This window comes from Dama dama, chromosome 4, assembly GCF_033118175.1.
Source record: "Dama dama isolate Ldn47 chromosome 4, ASM3311817v1, whole genome shotgun sequence".
NCBI classification, from domain to species: Eukaryota; Metazoa; Chordata; class Mammalia; order Artiodactyla; family Cervidae; genus Dama; species Dama dama.
Window position 1 is genome coordinate 21,890,551 of NC_083684.1, and position 21,265 is coordinate 21,911,815.

General features: G+C 38.9%; 2 protein-coding genes across 5 annotated transcripts in view; one reads left to right on the plus strand and one right to left on the minus strand.

Annotated features, from left to right (window-relative positions):
• The window catches only part of ITFG1 (integrin alpha FG-GAP repeat containing 1), a 306,823-nt gene extending 291,924 nt beyond the window's left edge, over positions 1-14,899 (minus strand). The window contains exons 1-3 of the mRNA XM_061138443.1: positions 14,507-14,899; positions 12,751-12,823; positions 229-374 (exon numbers count right to left, since the gene is read on the minus strand). Coding sequence (XP_060994426.1) covers positions 229-374; positions 12,751-12,823; positions 14,507-14,714 — 427 coding nt within the window. The 5' untranslated portion in view covers positions 14,715-14,899. The remainder of the gene's footprint in view (positions 1-228; positions 375-12,750; positions 12,824-14,506) is intronic.
• Positions 14,900-14,974: 75 nt separating this feature from the next.
• PHKB (phosphorylase kinase regulatory subunit beta) overlaps positions 14,975-21,265 on the plus strand; it is a 218,252-nt gene continuing 211,961 nt past the window's right edge. For 3 of the 4 annotated variants that reach the window (XM_061138447.1, XM_061138444.1, XM_061138446.1), the window contains exon 1: positions 14,982-15,089. In XM_061138447.1, the coding sequence (XP_060994430.1) occupies positions 15,023-15,089 (67 nt within the window). In that variant the 5' untranslated portion in view covers positions 14,982-15,022. Of the gene's footprint in view, positions 15,090-17,268; positions 17,383-21,265 lie in introns of all 4 variants that reach the window. The other variant, XM_061138445.1, reaches the window with a different exon arrangement.

Consider the following 21,265-nt stretch of genomic DNA (forward strand, 5'->3'; position numbering starts at 1 on the left):
GAATGGATTTTGTTCCCTGGAGTTGACTACAGATCACGTCTAGGTTGAAAAAGGAAATCAGAAAACAGACTTTTAAAAAGATTTTTAGAGACAATTACTGACACATAAGAACTGCATTTTTGAACTAATTTTTGAACATTATTTTTGTTACATTTACCTACGAATACCAGGCATGTTTTTCCTTTAATATCCAGTGACAAATATTAAAGACATTTAAAACAAATTCACCTAATGTTTGATTCTGTCCCCAGAAGATAACAGCTCCTAATTCACCATTGGCATGATTTTTGGGAAGATACGTCAGAAGGACATCCATTTGTGAATCTCCATCATAATCCCCTGGGACTACACTGGTTATCAATGTACTGTAATTACTAAACAAACAAACAAACAAATATTTTAATAAACAAACATTCCAGTAGAGCTATAATAGAAAAGGACACTTTTACATTTATACCATGTAAAAATATTTTTAATGCAAAATACAAAAATTTACAGAACTGATTAATTTCATTGTCTTCTTTAATAGCTTATCATCCTTCATGTATGTAGACTTCCTTGGACTATGAAAGAATTCAAGATGAATGCAAAGAGTCTTAAGAAATGAGAAAAAGCTGAAATATTTATTAAGAGGAAGTGCAGTTCTATGTTTAAGCACTGACTTATAGTCCTTTCACCTAGTTCTTTTGTCAGAGATACCAGGACCCATGAATGGTGTTTATACAAATGGAGGCTGATTATCAACTGTTAAAGCACCAATGAGTATCACTGTCATTTTATAAAAGATACTATTTAAAAATTACTTAATCTTGGATTTCAAGGCAGATTTGAAATAATCATTTTATTTCTGAAAGCTTTTCAAGATTCATAATGAAAAATATGTTCCTCTTGACCAAACCTGGCAATAAACTACCATGACATACATACCTAGTTCTACATCTTTAACAATAAAATATTCTAAAATGGTTTATATTAGCCTTGAAAATTTTTTAAAAAGACATTCTAGAGTGCAGTCATAATGTTGTCTGAATGACCCAACCAAAAATTAGGCCTTAAATTTAATTTATATTTAATTCTACTTAAGAACAAATAGCAAGACAGTTTCCAAATAGTCTATTATTTTCTAAATGACCTCACGAATATAAAAAATCTGTAACAGGTTTTACTTACAGTGAAATAAGGAAAATACTGATAAGGATAAGATTAAGAAAAAATACATAATAATAGCTTTATTTTAATGCAGCTACTTACTATGTCTCAGATATTATATCAAGTGTTTAACAGCTATTATTATTATCTGATAATCTCCATTACCTGACATAGGTATTGTGCTTCTCATTGAATACACCAAGAAAGTGAGGTTTGGAGCAATTAAGTTGCTTTCTCAGTTAAACATCTACTTAAATGGAATAGCTGGAATTCAAATTCAGTTGTGTTGTCCTCTAAAATTGATTCTCATTATGATAAAATACTTTTTGTAATGCCACTTTCTTCAAAGTATTCTGACAATACTTGAACCTTTCCCTTAAAAATAGCTGGTCTTTAAAAATGATGACATAGTAACTGTACATGTAGCTACATCTCGCTACTATGTAGCAAGCTGTGTGTGAGTGCATACCCCTGTTGTGCACCTGTGTACGTATGCATGTGCAGTCATGCATATGCTGCACATACTTGGCAGTAATACTTGTTCAAATAAATCCATGATTTGCAGTCAAAGTACCCTGAAATAGACAGGAATACATTACAAAGGACTAGATGGGAACTTATCCTAACCAATTTTATTCCTAAAATTGCCTTGCTGCTTTATGGCTCTAAAAATAGGAATTTGAACTTTATTGTGATATTCATTGATCACTTTTTTAAAAGAACCTACTAAAATGACATGGAATGAATTTTATTTTTTTAAAGCATAACCCTCAAAGACAAAGAGATCATGAAAGGACACAGCAGATGGAGAGATGCTAATTGACTTAACAGGGGGCAAGGAAACAAGAGCTGACCCTTGAAGAACACATGGGGTTAAGGACACTGACCAGCTGCAGTTGAAAATCCACATGTAACTTTACAATTGGTGCTCCACATCCTCGGTTCTGCATTCACAGATTAAACCAACTGTGGACAGTGTAGTACTGCAGTATGTATTCAGTGGGAAAATAATATGTATATAAGTGGACCTATGCGTTTCAGACCCATATCATTCAATGGTCAACTATATAGCTTACATACACTTCAGCTTGAAGTGCTTAGAGAAAAGGCTCAAGCAGCTTTTTGCCTTGAAGAACCTTTGAAAAGCTTAGAATGTGGAGTCATCAGAAATACCAGATGACAAAAATAAGGCACAAGGCTGAAAAGAGATTTAACTGAAGGTCTTTGATGGTTCCTTTTCCCTCTTGTTCAGCAAGGCATCAACTAGTTTATTTCTGGGAAGTTTCAGATGTCAGAGGTTTAAGTTTCAGGAGATGGTAAGATATTGGTCTAAGGCTGAAAACAGGGAGTTAATGGAAAGTCAACAAAAGGAATAGATGGGCCTTTGATCCCAGCTCTGCCAAATCCCTAGGATGCCAGTCAGCCAGGAACAAATTCACAGGGCAAGAGACAAGTCCCACCATGCAGAGTTTCCAATGAGTTCTTTAGTACTTTATTCTTAATAAAGTTTAATAAAGAGCTACCTGCCTTTTAAAGAAAATTGAATATTAAAAAGAACCAAACAAACAGCAATAAAGAATCTGAAAAAAACAAATAATAGTGAACAAAACAAAGTTTCAAAACTATACTTAAGGACATAAGAGAAGAAAATCTATCCATTAAAAAAAAAGAAGAACAGCATGCTAAGACAAAAGAATAATAGGGGGGGAGGAGCCAAGATGGTAGAGGAATAGGACGGGGAGACCACTTTCTCCCCTACAAATTCATCAAAAGAACAATTGAACGCTGAGCAAACTTCACAAAACAACTTCTGATCGCTAGCTGAGGACATCAGGCACCCAGAAAAGCAGCCCATTGTCTGCGAAAGGAGGTAGGACAAAATATAAAAGATAAAAAGAGAGACAAAAGACATAGGGACGGAGACCCGTCCCGGGAAGGGAGTCATAATAGAGGAAGTTTCCAAACACCAGGAAACCCTTGCACTAGCGGTTCTGGGGTAAGTTTTCCAATCACAGAGGGCAACCTAACTGGGAGGAAAAATAAATAAAACTCACAGATTACGTGCCTAAAAGCAACTCCCAGAAGAGAAGTACCCCTGACGCCCGCATCTGCCACCAGAAAGTGGGGGCGGAATGGAGAGAAGCAGGCAGCATTGCTTAGAGTAAGGACCAGGCCTGAATGCCGAGGGCAATTGGAGGGAGCTAAAGTGAGATAGCAACTTAAAACTGGGGGATAGCAAGAGAGAGAAAATTAACCGGCCCAAACACACTGCCGGCCGTTCACAGAACAAAGGGACTGACCAAGTCCAGAAAAGAGCTAGCTGCCTGCGGACCGCCCCATCTCTGCCGGAGGCAGGAGGCAGGGGGTAGGGGAAAGGGGCAAACTTGGCCCCAGAGACGGCATCCCCTACCACACTGCAAACAGGCCTCCAGTTTCTAACCAAAGACTTCCTGAGATTCTGGATGGTCGACATCCACCGGGAGAGTTGTGGCTAAACACAAGGCGCACGCACCCAACTGGCGCGCGAGGAAACTGAGGCTGGAACCTCGGAGGGGAGAAGGCGCACCGCACAGGGAGAGTGTGCCCGTCAAGCTCCTGGCTGCCTGAGCTACTTGGGCAGGGAAGGCACAAAACGCAGGCGCAACTGAGTCAGTGCTTTTGTGTAGTACTGGAATACGGGAACCGCACGCAATGCTGGGCGTGCTCCATATAGAGCAGCCAGGAGCCTGAACAGTGTAGACGGGGAGAGCACACACCCGTGAGCGGGGGCAAACTTAGTGTGGCCGGAACACTGTGAGTGCTCCCCACACACAGCGATATCTGTCTGCAGCGACCCTCCCTCCCTGCAACACAACTGAACAAGCGAACCTGAACAAGAGACCACCTCCACCCGCCTGTGTCAGGGCGGAAATTAGATAGTGAAGAGACCAGCAAACAGAAGCCAAATAAACAAAGGGAACCGCTTCAGAAGGGAGGAGTGCAACAGATTAAAATCCCTGTAAGGTAACACTGACTACACCGGAAGGGGCCTATAGATATCCAGAAGTGTAAGCTGGAACGAGGAGACATCTGAAACTGAACCGAACCCACACTGACCACAACAGCTCCTAGATATATTTTTACCTTTTTTTTTTTAATTAAATTTTTTTCTCTTCTTTTTTTATTCTTTCTCTTTTCTTTGAAAATTCCCTATTACTCCCCCATTACTCCTTAACTTTCATTTTCATATATTTTTCTGATTTTCTTAATTAGGAAAAAAAATTTTTTTTTCTTTTTTTCCTGTTATTTTCTTTTAAAGTCCTCTATTACTCCTCTACTACACCTTAATTTTCACTTTCATTTCACTATAACCTTGCAAAAAAAAAAAAAAAAAAAGAGAGAAGCCCTATTTTTAAACTGAACTTCATATATATTTCTAAAATTTTTTGTGTTTTTGTTTTTAATATTGTATTTTTAAGAGTCTAACCTCGACTCTAGATTTTTAATCTTTGTTTTTCAGTATGTGACATAAATTTTGGACATTTAAGAATCCAATATTCAGTTCCCATTTTTATTCAGAAGTGTGTTGATTACTCTCTCCCACTTTTGACTCTCTGTTTTCTACCTCAGAACAGCTCCATTTCCTCCTTTCGCTTCTCTTCCCAATCCAATTCTGTGAATCTTTGTGGGTGTCTGGGCTACGGAGAACACTTAGGGAACAGAGTACTGTGTGGATCTGTCTCTCTCCTCTTGAGTCCCCCTTTTTCTCCTCCTGCTCATCTCTATCTCCCTCCTCCCTCTTCTCTTTTTCATGGAACTCTGTGAACCTCTCTGGGTATCCCTCACGGTGGAGAATCTTTTCACGGTTAACCTAGAAGTTTTATTATAAGAGCTGTATAGTTGGAGAAGTCTTGAGACTACTGGAAGAATAAAACTGAAATCCAGAGGCAGGAGACTTAAGCCCAAAACCTGGGAACACTAGAAAACTCCTGACTACACGGAACATTAAGTAATAAGAGACCATCCAAAAGCCTCCATAGCTACACTGAAACCAACCACCACCCAAGAGCCAGTAAGTTTCAGAGCAAGACATACCACGCAAATTCTCCAGCAACGCAGGAACATAGACCTGAGCGTCAACATACAGGCTGCGAAAGTCACACCAAACACATAGACCCATCTCAAAACTCATTACTGGGCACTCCAGTGCACTCCAGAGAGAAGAAATCCAGTTCCACACACCAAAACACCTACGCAAGCTTCCCTAACCAGGAAACCTTGACAAGCCAATCGTGCAACCCCACACACTGGGTGAAACCTCCACAATAAAAAGGAACCACAGACCTCCAGAATACAGAAAGCCCACTCCAGACACAGCAATCTAAACAAGATGAAAAGGCAGAGAAATACCCAACAGGTAAAGGAACATGAAAAATGCCCATCAAGTCAAACAAAAGAGGAGGAGATAGGAATCTACCTGAAAAAGAATTTAGAATAATGATAATAAAAATGATCCAAAATCTTGAAAACAAAATGGAGTTACAGATAAATAGCCTGGAGACAAAGATTGAGAAGATGCAAGAAATGTTTAATAAGGACCTAGAAGAAATAAAAAAGAGTCAATTAAAAATGAATAATGCAATAAATGAGATCAAAAACACTCTGGAGGGAACCAAGAGTAGAATAACAGAGACAGAAGATAGGATAAGTGAGGTAGAAGATAAAATGGTGGAAATAAATGAAGCAGAGAGGAAAAAAGGAAAATGAATCAAAAGAAATGAGGATAACCTCAGGGACCTCTGGGACAATGTGAAACGCCCCAACATTCGAATCATTGGAGTCCCAGAAGAAGAAGACAAAAAGAAAGGCCATGAGAAAATACTCGAGGAGATAATAGCTGAAAACTTCCCTAAAATGGGGAAGGAAATAGCCACCCAAGTCCAAGAAACCCAGAGAGTCCCAAACAGGATAAACCCAAGGCGAAACACCCCAAGACACATATTAATCAAATTAACAAAGATCACACACAAAGAACAAATATTAAAAGCAGCAAGGGAGAAACAACAAATAACACACAAAGGGATTCCCATAAGGCTAACAGCTGATCTATCCATAGAAACCCTTCAGGCCAGAAGGGAATGGCAGGACATACTTAAAGTAATGAAAGAGAGTAACCTACAACCTAGATTACTGTACCCAGCAAGGATCTCATTCAGATATGGAGGAGAATTCAAAAGCTTTACAGACAAGCAAAAGCTGAGAGAATTCAGCACCACTAAACCAGCTCTTCAACAAATGCTAAAGGATCTTCTCTAGACAGGAAATGCAGAAAGGTTGTATAAACGTGAACCCAAAACAACAAAGTAAATGGCAACGGGACCATACCTATCAATAATTACCTTAAATGTAAATGGGTTGAATGCCCCAACCAAAAGACAAAGACTGGCTGAATGGATACAAAAACAAGACCCCTATATATGCTATCTACAAGAGACCCACCTCAAAACAAGAGACATATACAGACTAAAAGTGAAGGGCTGGAAAAAAATATTTCACGCAAACGGAGAACAAAAGAAAGCAGGAGTCGCAATACTCATATCAGATAAAATAGACTTTCAAATAAAGGCTGTGAAAAGAGACAAAGGAAACTACACAATGATCAAAGGATCAATCCAAGAAGAAGATATAACAATTATAAATATATATGCACCCAACATAGGAGCACTGCAATATGTAAGGCAAACACTAACAAGTATGAAAGAGGAAATTAATAGTAACAAAATAATAGTGGGAGACTTTAATACCCCACTCACAACTATGGATAGATCAACTAAACAGAAAATTAACAAGGAAACACAAACTTTAAATGACACAATGGACCAGCTAGACCTAATTGATATCTATAGGACATTTCACCCCAAAACAATCAACTTCACTTTTTTCTCAAGTGTACACGGAACCTTCTCCAGAACAGATCACATCCTGGGCCATAAATCTAGTCTTGGTAAATTAAAAAAAAATTGAAATCATTCCAGTAATCTTTTCTGACCACAGTGCAGTAAGATTAGATCTCAATTACAGGAAAAGAAATTATTAAAAATTCAAACATATGGAGGCTAAATAACACGCTTCTGACAAACCAACAAATCATAGAAGAAATCAAAAAAGAAATCAAAATATGCATAGAAATGAATGAAAATGAAAACACAACAACCCAAAACCTATGGGACACTGTAAAAGCAGTGCTAAGGGGAAGGTTCATAGCATTACAGGCTTACCTCAAGAAACAAGAAAAAAGTCAAATAAATAACCTAACTCTACACCTAAAGCAACTAGAGAAGGAAGAAATGAAGAACCCCAGGGTTAGTAGAAGGAAAGAAATCTTAAAAATTAGGGCAGAAATAAATGCAAAAGAAACTAAAGAGACCATAGCAAAAATCAACAAAGCTAAAAGCTGGTTTTTTGAAAAAATAAACAAAATTGACAAACCATTAGCAAGAATCATTAAGAAACAAAGGGAAAAGAACCATATTAACAAAATTAGAAATGAAAATGGAGAGATCACAACAGACAACACTGAAATACAAAGGATCATAAGAGACTACTACCAGAGTTCTATGCCAATAAAATGGACAACTTGGAAGAAATGGACAAATTCTTAGAATAGTATAACTTTCCAAAACTGAACCAGAAAGAAATAGAAGATCTTAACAGAGCCATCACAAGCAAGGAAATTGAAACTGTAATCAGAAATCTTCCAGCAAACAAAAGCCCAGGACCAGATGGCTTCACAGCTGAATTCTACCAAAAATTTAGAGAAGAGCTAACACCTATAGTACTCAAACTCTTCCAGAAAATTGGAGAAGAAGGTAAACTTCCAAACTCATTCTATGAGGCCACCATCACCCTAATTCCAAAACCAGACAAAGATGCCACAAAAAAAGAAAACAATAGGCCAATATCACTGATGAACATAGATGCAAAAATCCTTAACAAAATTCTAGCAAACAGAATCCAACAACATATTAAAAAAATCATACACCATGACTAAGTGGGCTTTATCCCAGGAATGCAAGGATTCTTAAATATCTGCAAATCAATCAATGTAATACACCACATTAACAAATTGAAAGATAAAAACCATATGATTATCTCAGTAGATGCAGAGAAAGCCTTTCACAAAATTCAACACCCATTTATGATTAAAACTCTCCAGAAAGCAGGAATAGAAGGAACATACCTCAACATAATAAAAGCATATATGACAAACCCACAGCAAGCATCACCCTCAATGGTGAAAAATTGAAAGCATTTCCCCTAAAATCAGGAACAAGACAAGGGTGCCCACTCTCACCACTACTATTCAACATAGTTTTGGAAGTTCTGGCCACAGCAATCAGAGCAGAAAAAGAAGTAAAAGGAATCCAGATAGGAAAAGAAGAAGTGAAACTCTCGCTGTTCGCAGATGACATGATCCTCTACATAGAAAACCCTAAAGACTCTACCAGAAAATTACTAGAGCTAATCAGCGAATATAGTAAAGCTGCAGGATATAAAATTAACACACAGAAATCCCTTGCATTCCTATACACTAACAATGAGAAAACTGAAAGAGAAATTAAGGAAACAATACCATTCACCACTGCAACAAAAAGAATAAAATACTTAGGCGTATATCTACCTAAAGAAACAAAAGACCTGTACATAGAAAACTATAAAACACTGATGAAAGAATTCAAAGAGGACACAAACAGATGGAGAAATATACAGTGTTCATGGATTGGAAGAATCAGTATTGTCAAAATGACTATACTACCCAAAGCAATCTATAGATTCAATGCAATCCCTATCAAGCTACCAACGGTATTCTTCACAGAACTAGAACAAACAATTTCACAATTTGTATGGAAATACAAAAAACCTCAAATAGCCAAAGTAATCTTGAGAAAGAAGAATGGAACTGGAGGAATCAACCTGCCTGACTTCAGACTCTACTACAAAGCCACAGTCATCAAGACAGTATGGTACTGGCACAAAGACAGAAATATAGATCAATGGAACAGAATAGAAAGCCCAGAGATAAATCCACGAACCTATGGACACCTTATCTTCGACAAAGGAGGCAAGGATATACAATGGAAAAAAGACAACCTCTTTAACAAGTGGTGCTGGGAAAACTGGTCAACCACTTGTAAAAGAAGGAAACTAGAACACTTTCTAACACCATACACAAAAATAAACTCAAAATGGATTAAAGATCTAAATGTAAGACCAGAAACTGTAAAACTCCTAGAGGAGAACACAGGCAAAACACTCTCCGACATAAATCACAGCAGGATCCTCTATGACCCACCTCCCAGAGTATTGGAAATAAAAGCAAAAATAAACAAATGGGACCTAATGAAACTTAAAAGCTTTTGCACAACAAAGGAAACTATAAGCAAGGTGAGAAGACAGCCCTCAGATTGGGAGAAAATAATAGCAAATGAAGAAACAGACAAAGGATTAATCTCAAAAATATACAAGCAACTCCTGCAGCTCAATTCCAGAAAAATAAATGACCCAATCAAAAAATGGGCCAAAGAACTAAACAGACATTTCTCCAAAGAAGACATACAGATGGCTAACAAGTACATGAAAAGATGCTCAACATCACTCATTATCAGAGAAATGCAAATCAAAACCACAATGAGGTACCATTACACGCCAGTCAGGATGGCTGCTATCCAAAAGTCTACAAGCAATAAATGCTGGAGAGGGTGTGGAGAAAAGGGAACCCTCTTACACTGTTCGTGGGAATGCAAACTAGTACAGCTGTTATGGAGCACAGTGTGGAGATTTCTTAAATAACTGGAAGGAGAACTGCCATATGACCCAGCAATCCCACTTCTGGGCATACACACTGAGGAAACCAGATCTGAAAGAGACACATGCACCCCAATGTTCATCGCAGCACTGTTTATAATAGCCAGGACATGGAAGCAACCTAGATGCCCATCAGCAGACAAATGGATAAGGAAGCTGTGGTACATATACACCATGGAATATTACTCAGCCATTAAAAAGAATTCATTTGAATTAGTTCTAATGAGATGGATGAAACTGGAGCCCATTATACGGATACACAGATGTACACAGATGTACAGAACAGACTTTTGGATTCTGTGGGAGATGGCGAGGGTGAGATGTTTCGACACAACAGCATCAAAACATGTATATTATCTAGGGTGAAACAGATCACCAGCCCAGGTTGGATGCATGAGACAAGTGCTCGGGCCTGGTGCACTGGGAAGACCCAGAGGGATCTCGTAGAGAGGAAGGTGGGAGGGGGGATCAAGATGGGGAATACATGTAAATTCATGGCTGATTCATGTCAATGTATGACAAAAACCACTACACTATTATAAAGTAATTAGCCTCCAACTAATAAAAATAAATGGGAAAAAAAAAAAAAGAATAATAAGAGAACAAAGAAAACTTCTTGGAGATTAAAAAATATAGCAGATGGCCTTTCCTGGATTCGAGACGGCCCACAGTTTTCCTATGGACTGTGTTTCCTCCCTGAATAAACCTTCTTTCACTTCAAATCACAGCTAACATAAAAATATCCAATAAAAGACCCTAGATAAAATTAAGAATTCCTAGGTGGGGGGAAACCCACAAAATGACAGACACAATGAAATAAAGAAATAAAGGATGGAATTAGGCAGTCCAATAACCAACTAGTAAGGATTTCTTAAAGAGAAAACAAAAATATAATCAGAGAAATATGAACATTTAAAAAATCCCCCAGGTATAGAAGACTTGAAGGGGCCCACCTACTGCCCAGAATAATAAAAGAAAAACAGTCTATTCCAAAACATACTATGAAATTTCGGAAAAAAGAAGACACCCTAATAGCTTCTAAAATTAAAAATAAAACTAGCCATATTTGAAGGATTAGGAAAAAGAACAGCAATGGATTTTAAATCAGTAACCTATGAAGCTAGAAGACTATAGGTTAATCAAAGAGTGAATAGAAAAAGGTTTTGGAAATGGAAGGGCATACCCATTTCCAAACTGCTAGAAGGATATACTCCAGTGAAGTAAGTGAAGAAGCAAAGAACAAAATGGTACAGGATCTAAGAAATAGGGATCAAAGAATAACAAAGGGAAAAATCTCCAAACAGTGACTCTGCAGAAGACCTAGGGCATGAGAGTTCAGATTGGGAAGGAGTGCAACAATGCAAATTCTTTACTTTCTGAACCACTGGGGAAGCCGTAAAATATGGAAATAAATGCCAAAACAGCTCAAAGTTTTAAAAGTGGTTGTATTTGAGAGGAACAGAGGAGTAGGGGAAAAAACAGTGAAGGACAGTTATTTTTTGAAAAGTATACTAAATATATACAAGAATTTCTAAATTTTGTAAGTATATAAAATGACATTACATTAATCAAAGAAAAAGAAATTGAGATTAAAAAAAAACTCCGTGGAACCCAAGTCTTTAACAGCCCATAATTTGCCTTAACTTCTTCTAATCTTCCATGTTTGAATTTCAGTTAAATATTAAAGCATCTCAGGACTCATTAGGCCATATGGGAACTTCTTAAGTTTTTGGAACAGTTTCTGAAGTAATATCTGATCATTCTACATACCAATTCATCCTGCATATGAGTTATAAGTAAATCAAACAACTTAAAATACCATTTTAATCACCTCTCCTTTAAATAAGAGCCTGTAATGATTTTCCATTTTTCATGGGATTGAGGTCAATTCTGGTATTTATGAAGGTTTAGCCTGACTTGATCTCATCTTCCTAGTCCATATCTCTCCAAAGTGTTCCCTCTACTTCTGTCAGGCAAATCTTTTCATCTTTTCTTCACAACACGCTGTTTTTCACTGCCATCTCTTGTTAATGCTGTATCCTGAAAACCGAAAGCCCTCACCTAAATTTTACCTATTTTAAGGTCAAGCTCAAGTTCCATAACTTTCTAGAAGCTGCCACTTTAGCCTGCACTGACTCATCTCTTCTTTCAGACAGCGATGCAATCCTTGCTTCTTGTAATTTCAAAACTTTTGGCTCACTTTGAATGAGTCACTGTGTTTCATGCAAAGCCAGTTACATATGTATATATATAAAAAACAGGACTATTATTTGAACATTTAAAAAAATTCAATCTGATTGGAATTTCCTCAAAAGTAACCAGTTAGTCCCCTAGCAGTCACCACCTACCAATCAATAAAGAAAAAAATTAAAACAGAAGTCACTGACCCCACAGCAAACTCCTCTTTCAGACCACAAAGTTGACCTGAAGAGCCTGTGAGCAGGCTCTGCCCACAGGGACACTCAACATGTGGGACAATCCCTGAGACATTTAAGAAAACATATCAGATCACAAGGGTCTGGAAGGTGCTTATGTAGGAACAGACCTGGATCCACTCAAAATTATTTATTTTTTAACTTTAAATTTTCATATGTTAACTAATTTTTCTAACAAGTTACTTGCTTCATACCTCATAACTAGTGGTTTTCTATCACGACATCATATTAGAGTAAAACTGATTTCAAAAACAATGCAACTGGTTACTGCATGTTATTACAACAATGACAATTTTACAGAAACAAACACATCTGTACTTACTTCAGTGATACATTTACTTTGGGTTTAAAATAGGGTGCATTCTGGTCTGCCAAAAAGACGATTAAGTCATTTCCTAAAAGAGGCAAATATGTAACATTAGAAAAATGCTTCCCATTAAGACATTCAATCAGTGGTTACAAGAAGCTTTCTGGGTGCTGTTTTCAACAAGAAAACTTTTATTTTACTTCAGTTTCTCTGCCCTATCGAGGATGGTCCTATCAGACTAACAGAATGGTGAGTCCTAATAGTATACAACAAATTCAATATTCAAAGCAGCAGAGAAACTAGAAGGATGAACCTGGAAAATATAGTTGGTCTTGCCTTCTCCTAAGAGTCAGATCAACTGACTTAAACGAAGCATATAAAGAATATGCCTGTATTAAGTCATAACGTCCCCAAACCTAACAACTCAACCTCTTACAAGGCTGTTTAGTTCACTGCACAGATGCGTCACACCAAGGACACAGTAACTCCTGACTGCAGGCATCTGACTAGTAACAAGGGTGTGATTTCATATTTAAGCAGATAAAAACTGAATCCTCCAAGACCAGTCCCTTTTGGCTCCTATAGATCCACACCCCCATGAATTTCTGGAGTTCAATGAACACTCATTGGAACAGACTTTTCAAACTGTTTAGCCAAACACACATCATCTTTAAAGTTAAAGGGAGAGTCCCTCTCCACTTTGGATGGAGTGGCTATGGGTTAGGCAGTCTGCACCCTTCCTGCAGTAAATGGAGTCATACAAAAACAGGGGAAATACCCAAGGTCCAAGGTCCAAGGTCCACCAGAAGTTCTGGGGTCCCAGAAAGGACTCCAAGAGATCTGGGCCAAGATCCTGTCAAACTTTGTATAAGTGCTTCAGTTCCTTCTTTCACAGCCTTGACCTTAAACAGAACCTGTTTTCTGGGTACTCAAGAATACTGAGACCCTCTACTGCCCACTGTCAGCATCAAGATTTACCAAAAAATAGTTTAGTGATGGTTAAAGCAAAGAACTCCCAAGAACCTCAAACTGGAAAATAAAGCAGAGATTTGGAAGAGGAGGGTGGTGGCCAAAGCAAGGAGGTCTTTCGCACACAAAAGACTAGGCAGCTCAGAAAGGAGAAAAACCTGCAGTTTGAGAATCCTCTTCCAAAGAGACACTGGGTTTATTTATTAGTGGTGCCTGCAAAATACTTGAGTTAATTGTGAAGTGTTTAGTTCTTGGGAAGGAACAGTAGTTTCAAAGAAAGCTGGGACCCAGAAAAAGGGAGTGGAGGGTGAATTACATTAATTAGGAGGTAGGGAGAAGTTCTTTACCAGAGGAAATTATCAATTTGCACCTTTTCCAGTTCATCAAAGTGGAAGGGAGACTGGAAGAAGTAAGGCAGATAGGAATGAAGGGGCCTTGGGAAGGAACGTATAGAAAGCTAGAAAGACTCCTGGCGATCAGGAAGGACTCTGGAAGGCAGGTGATTCTATGAAGGGGCGGGGTGCCTGGGTGAAGGCCGCGGTCTTCTCAAGAAAACAAAACAAAAAAACTGGGGTGTTTCTAGTGCGGTCAAACTGTGGAGTGGTCAAGCCAAGACCCGGGTTTGGAAAAGATAGTAAAAAAAAAAAAGGGGGGGGGTTGTCAAGGAAATTGGAGATAAAGGGAGAAAGATAGGGCTGCTACAGAAGGGCGGGGAAAAGCAGGAGAACCGGCCCCCCAGGCAGGGGGCGTGGGGAATACCGGGAGGGGCCCGCGGACAGAGAGGGGCCAGGGAAGCACTGACTTTCCCGCAGCACGAAGAGGTCCGTCTGCTTGTCAGAGTTGAGGTCTCCGAAGGCCGCCAGGGTGCCCCAGGCCTCGGCCCCAAAGAGCTCGGCCGTGACGTTGTGCAGCGCCCGCGCCGGGACCGGCCCGACTCCCAGCAGCGCGAGCCTCCCAAGCAGCAGGGCCAGCAGCACCCAAGAGTCCGGCAGCCGGCTCGCCGCCGCCATGGCAGGCCCTCTGCCCCAGCCCGCCGGCCCACTGCCGCGCTTAACGGCAGCCGGAAAGCACCGTGCCGCCGGCCGAGGAAAAAAGAGCGCAGCTCCGACACCCCTACGACCGCGGCTGGTTCTCCTCTTACTCTCCCCTAGGGCTGCCCCTCTGACGCTTGGGAGGCCGCGGAGGTAGGTTGAAGCTGGCCCTCAGCTCACTTCCGGCCGGTGCGCCTCCCGACACTGTCGCGCGGGGGGGCGGGGCCGGCCGGGCGGAGCTGACAGGCGGCCCCAGGGGTGGTGGCCTAGGCGGCGGCCCGAGCGCGATGGCGGGGCTCATGGCCGAAGTGAGCTGGAAGGTCTTGGAGCGAAGAGCCCGGACCAAGCGCTCAGGTTTGGCTGGCTGGGACGCCACCCCTTCCCTCGCACCACAGGGGTGCTCCCCCTCTAGTGCTTTGGGCGGGAGGCAGATAGGGGTCCTAGAATGAATCTACGCCCGCGAGTTTCTCCTTAGAAAGCAGACGGTGGTCCCTGACTTCCTCTTGATGTCTTCCCCCATTAGGTGGTTGCCCCACCTTTACTCCGTTTTGCTTCCCCAGCTATATTTCGCGTGTGCGCCCCCTCGAAAAGTATGTGGTGGTGCCGACTTAGTCTGGAGTCTTCTTTCTTAGAAATCAGACGGCGACCACATTCGACAGAGTGCTGTCCATGCTTGTATTCCTCCCAGAAGAAAGAGCGTTTCATTCTTATGACTAGGGTCTGGTCCTAGAAAACCGGCGGCTGCTTGTTGCCTTATATTGTGTCTCTTTTTTACATCACAATTTCTGAGCTCTAGCCAGTTATCTATGTGGCAGAACTTGAGGGGGAAGGGGCAATGAAGGACGTCGCGCTGAGCATAGTTAAGGCTCAGAAGGAAGTGGGCCCCTTCCCTGGGCAAATGGCCCCAGGACACCCAGTTCTCAGTTGTGGCTCCCAAACCTGATGCCACGTAGGTCAGAAGACGCTGCGCAGGCAGTTATAACAGTTCAAGTGTCCTGAACTGACTTGTTCAAATTGCAGAGTCACGACTTTGAAGTTAGCACTTGTGGCTGGTAACTCATCTGAGAGCCAGGATTGAAACTTCTTATTCCTGGCTGGCTGGATGTAATCTCGAGCTAAAAAGTGCCTCTGTATACAGGAAAGATGGTGGAATGACCAAGTCTTCAACTGAGAATCTTCCCTTTTCAAGGATTGTTGTTACTGTTTGTTAGTTATTGTTGTTACTATATAAATTAGTTAGCTAAGGTCAAAGTTGATAATTTAATAACAGTAAAAAACACAGCTCTAGGAAAGCTAACTCTGCATTTACATTGATATTCAGGAGTTTGTTGTTGATTTTTACAGCTAATACCACCCCGTTATATTTTGGCTTTTCCCATTTATGAAGTTCTTAGTTGTCTGTTGTGCAAACAACAGAGTGCTTAGCTTTTTTTTTTTCCTTTGAAGAAAGTGTCGAATAAATCATACAGGAGAAATCCAATATTTCTTGCTTATTTCATTCTGTTTTAAACCTTAAAAATAGTTCTGCACATGTTTACCTAGGGTTATAGCAAAACTACCACTGAAGTATGAGAGAATTTTTCAAAAACTAATCCTTAGTACATTTTAGAATCAATACAGTTACTTACAGTAGTCACATATGTTTTGTTTCAGTTTTCAAATTTTTTGTGTCATATTGAATTATTTAGTTGACCACTAGCAATGAGTCTGTCTGGGCTATAAAAAGTTTTATTGGGTTGATAATATCTCATCAAAGAGAGTAACTGGAGTTTTTTTACAGGAAACTGAGCCCTATCTCCAACGTATATTTTTACAGCACTTCTCTTTTCCTCTAATACACATATAGGGTTTATTTTCTTCTCCAGTTTTAATTTCCTCTGAACTGCATGTCTTAACAGTCAGCTTTGAAAACCTACCTTCTCTGTCTTTACTGAGAAAATAAAATTCAAATTTTCACTATTGTTGAATGTGGTCACTTAAATCCACTTGCATGTACAAAGTAGTTGAATACCTTGTATAAATGTTGGATGTTCCTATATGTTTACATCATAGCAGTAAAAGATACCATTGGAGATCCCTCCAAATTAGTTGAGGTTTCAGAGGCTTCTATAACTGTGTAGACTGCAAAGTTTCTTAAGTGAATCATTGAGTTCTCCGGATTCTGTTTGTTACTTTTAGAGGAGTATATAAACTGAGTTTCCTTTGAAACTTGGACTAACCTGACTCAGATACACACACCACTGCAAAGTTCTGAACCATTATTACATAGTAGCTTAATCACTTCACTGCTCAATAGGGGATGTTGCTCTTATGTAATGTTTAATAAGTGGGCATTATATATTTCCTGCCTTATCCATATAAGCAAATGTAATTTATCAAAGCAAAGAAAATCAAATTTTCTATTCATAAGAGAGAAAATAAAATTATAATGAACCTCAATTATTGCCTTTGTTGCACACTGCATCATGTTAATAACTGCTCACACTGCTTTCAATTAATCTAACGCTGATTGCTTCTAACCTTCACTAAACAGTTTTGAAAATTGCTATAGTTTAAGCCTGCGACGCTTATGATTAGAGTCAACAATTTGAAATGGCCAACTCACCTGATCCAGTCGTCCCTTCTCCACCAGCTTTCTTAAGGTCTGGTAAGTGTGTAGACCCGAAAAGGGTCACTCAGTAATTTTAAATATATTTGTTTCTGAAGGTTGCTATCACCATATGATATCATTTTAGTTTTTATTTTCTCTTTGGTGGGCCCAATCCTGAGCACCATTTCTGTTATTGTTGAGCTCAAGTTTGCATTGTGTGTTGAATGTGGTCTGTGGTGTAAGAGGCCTGGGGAGTGCAGAGTGGAGCCCCTGCCTTAACACTCTGTTTGATCAGGGGCCATTCCTCAGTATCTGGGAGCCTTAATTGTTACCTTTGTAGATAAAATGCTTCTTTGGTAATTTTTGTCTTCTTGCATAACAAAATAAATTTTATAAATTAGAAATTTTTGATCAACGTTCCAATTATTTTTTTCTTCATTAACTCCCTGTGAAGTAGGTATTTTTATATGCATTTTCATAGGAAAGAGAAGCCACAGAATTGAAGCAGTTGTCCCAGGTCCTGAAACTATTACCTTTCAAGGCCTTGTGGTTTGTCTTCTATCCCATGGTTTGCCTTCTATCCCATGGCTTCCTTAGCTTGGAGGGGGTGTTGGTGCACTGGCTCTTAGAGACCATTTTCAAGTTGGATTAAAGCTAGGAAATTGTTTCAGGTGAATGTTCTGGGTTTTGAAAAAAATTTGGAAGAGGTCCATGCATTCAGAAAATACTACATATGGATTCTCATTAGGAACCCTGGCTTTTGAATGTATCCTAAATAGAAGGAAGGACTTTGTTAAGTGGCCATGGAGCTGAAATGAAGACTGAGCCACCTTGGGCCATTTGAAACCTGTTCTGTGCTTGAACACTAGGTGAAGCCTATTGGCTAGAGACAGCTTTGTCTTTGTCTTAAGCAGACTATTCAAGCCTCAGGACTTATTAACAGGTAGATGTGAGATGAGCCAGTTAGCAGTAAAAAATTATTTTTTTGGCTTCACTATAACCATTCAGAAGTGATTCCTCCCTCCTCTTCCCATCCCTCCCCCCCGCCCCCCCCCCCCCCCCACACACACACACTTATTTCGAGCTGTATTTCAAATCCTGATTTGGCAAGATGAAGGGGAAAATTCTTGAAGAACAAATAGAAAATACCTTAGAAAAGAATCACAAATAGAAGAAAACAAAGTTTATGCTTTAAGGAAGGAAAATGATCCATGTCTTTAGTTATTGTCTTCTAAATGACAAAATAGTGTATGTAACATTACCAATGATTTCTGATTTAATCTTTGAACTAGGAGAACATCAGGACATCTATCTTTGAACTGTACTTTTTTTTAAGTACCAGGCTCTGTTTTTCATCTTGGCTTTCCTAATAAGAGCTGGTGGATTTTCAGCACTGGCAGAGTCATTCAATAGTTATGGGGAAATAGAATGCTAAAGATATACTTTTATGTATCAGTAGTCCTGAAAATTTCAAAACCTAAGAACTGTGCAACTTACACAGTGTTTAAAGCCATATACAAGAAGTTTTTCTAGTACCATATTATTAAATTGAAATAGAATGTGCCAAGAAACAAAATAGAAAAATACCAAACTTAATCATTATAAACCATTTTAGAAGATGGATTCCATAAAAATTACTTCCAATAGTGACACTTGGGGTTTGTCTAACCAAAACTTAGTGTTGACTGTAAAAAATACTTAAAACTTGTATCTGTTAAATAGAGTGGTTTGCATAGTTTATTTACTAATTTGGAAATACTGCATTTATGTTGGAAATGATTTGTCTTTTGCTATTGTAGTTCCTTGGACGTTGTCATTGTGAGAGAGTGTTTAACGGTGTGATTTCATTTAACAATCATTTTAAAGCATGCCTTGGGTTTATAGCTGAGCTTTTCCTTAGTACCTTTGGCTAGAAACTATTCAGTGTTACCAAAAGTGAAAGCTAGTATCTTCATTTTGGAAAATTAGGTTCAAATATACCTAGATTGTTTTATGCATTTCAACCCTCTTTATTCCTGCTGGATTTGTTTCTGCTATGTTTCTTTTTATTTCTACTCTTTATTGAATTTAGCGTGTCCTTCATTTCTGTGTGTGCGTGCTTGAGTTGTGCTGTGACTGCTAATGTGTCCGTATGTGCTGTGCTTGAATATGCTTTCTTTATTTTGACTGCTTAAATCCAAAATGAGATCTTGATATCCAGGTTTTTCTTTAAAGAACCTCTGGGCAAAGCGTACAGGACAATGAATTTATAGGCAAATTCCACAACCAAAATGAATTAACTAATTACTAAGTAAAGAGTGTAGCATCCAGTAACTTAGATTGCTTCTGTTTCTCATTTGACTACTGCAGTTCTATATTAAGTTAGCAGAGTTGGTCAGCTAGAGCAATCACTGTAATTGACATTACAGTTCAGGTATTTGTAGTAATTGTTATGGCATTTTGTAATGAGGTAAGAAATGTCTCAGCATCTTTAGTTTTATTCTTAGATTATAAGATAATTAAAAAGCTCATACCTGACAACGAATCATTGGTTTATCTCTATTAGTCTGTATATGTTTATCAGCATCTAAAGGAGTTCATCAGCATGTGACCTGAGTTTGTTTCATTACTTACTTCTTTTTAGGTTCTTTGATTAATTTGATTTGATTTTGAAGGACATATCAATACCTGGTCAAATTCTATTGTATATTCTGGGCAGAACTCAACTTTTAATTTTGTGTGTCTGACATTCTCTTCTTTTTGGTCACTTATATAGCGGGCTTATTTTCAGCCTAATATAACAGTCAACTATTTAAGCAGGGTTTTATTTATTGATTTATTTATTTTTGTCTTAAGAGACCATAGGCCTGAGGTTCCTGAACTGTTATGTGTTGTGGCACCTTCTAAGAGCCTAAGGAAAGCATACACATTTTGTGTTCAACTATTCCTGAGTCTAATCCTGGCTCTGTTTACTATTTGTTTGATCTTGAGCAAGTTAATTTACTTCTTTGAGACTTGGTTTCCTTCTCTGTAAAAATAAGGGTCATAAAACTTACCTGAAGGGATTATTGTGAGGATTAAATGCATGAAGCAGGGCACTCAAAGCTGGTGCTCTGGGACAACCCAGAGGGTTGGGGTGGGGAGAGAGGAGGATGTGGGGGGGGGGTTCAAGATGGGGTGGAAACATGTACACCCGTGGCTGATTCATTTTGATGTATGGCAAAAACCACCACAATATTGTAAAGTAATTAGCTTCCAATTAAAATAAATTAATGAAAAAAAAAAACACTTGATATTTAGTAGCTGCCCAGTAAATTCTATTTTTTATCTTTCCTAAAAATGTGTGTTTAACAATATTCCTGGTTTGGTATTTAAGACTGATTTCACAAAAGCAAACATGGTTGCTTATCACTTTTCCTTATTTTGACATAACCTCATGGAAGTTATTTGATTAAGAAGGCTAGTCATGATAAAATACAATTGGATGGAATCACAGAATCTACCACTTGTTTTAATCTAAGTTTGTTCATTTTTGTCAGTAATCATTGCAAGTCTAAAGAAATTGTTTCTGAGAGTTTCCATAGAAAAACTTTTCTGACAGCAAGGAGCGTGATCATTATATACAATTAGAAGAGATATTTGGTTTATATTGGGTATGCTATGGGTTCCCTTCATCTAGGATGGAATTTTGAGGAGCACTTGTAAATTGTTTCCTGCTGGGAGCTCTGATCTCTTCTTACTATATGTCCTGCCCTGAAATCTTATAAGACTTAGGAAATAGAAGCCATATGATATCACTTATCTTGGCATGAATCTTATTGAGCTTAAAGCTTATTCTCTTTCTCTGTCATTTGTTGTTCAGTTGCTCAGTCGTGTCCAACTGTGACCCTGTGGACTGCAGCATGCCAGGCTTCCTTGTCCTTAACAATCTCCTAGAATTTGTTCAAACTCATGTCCACTG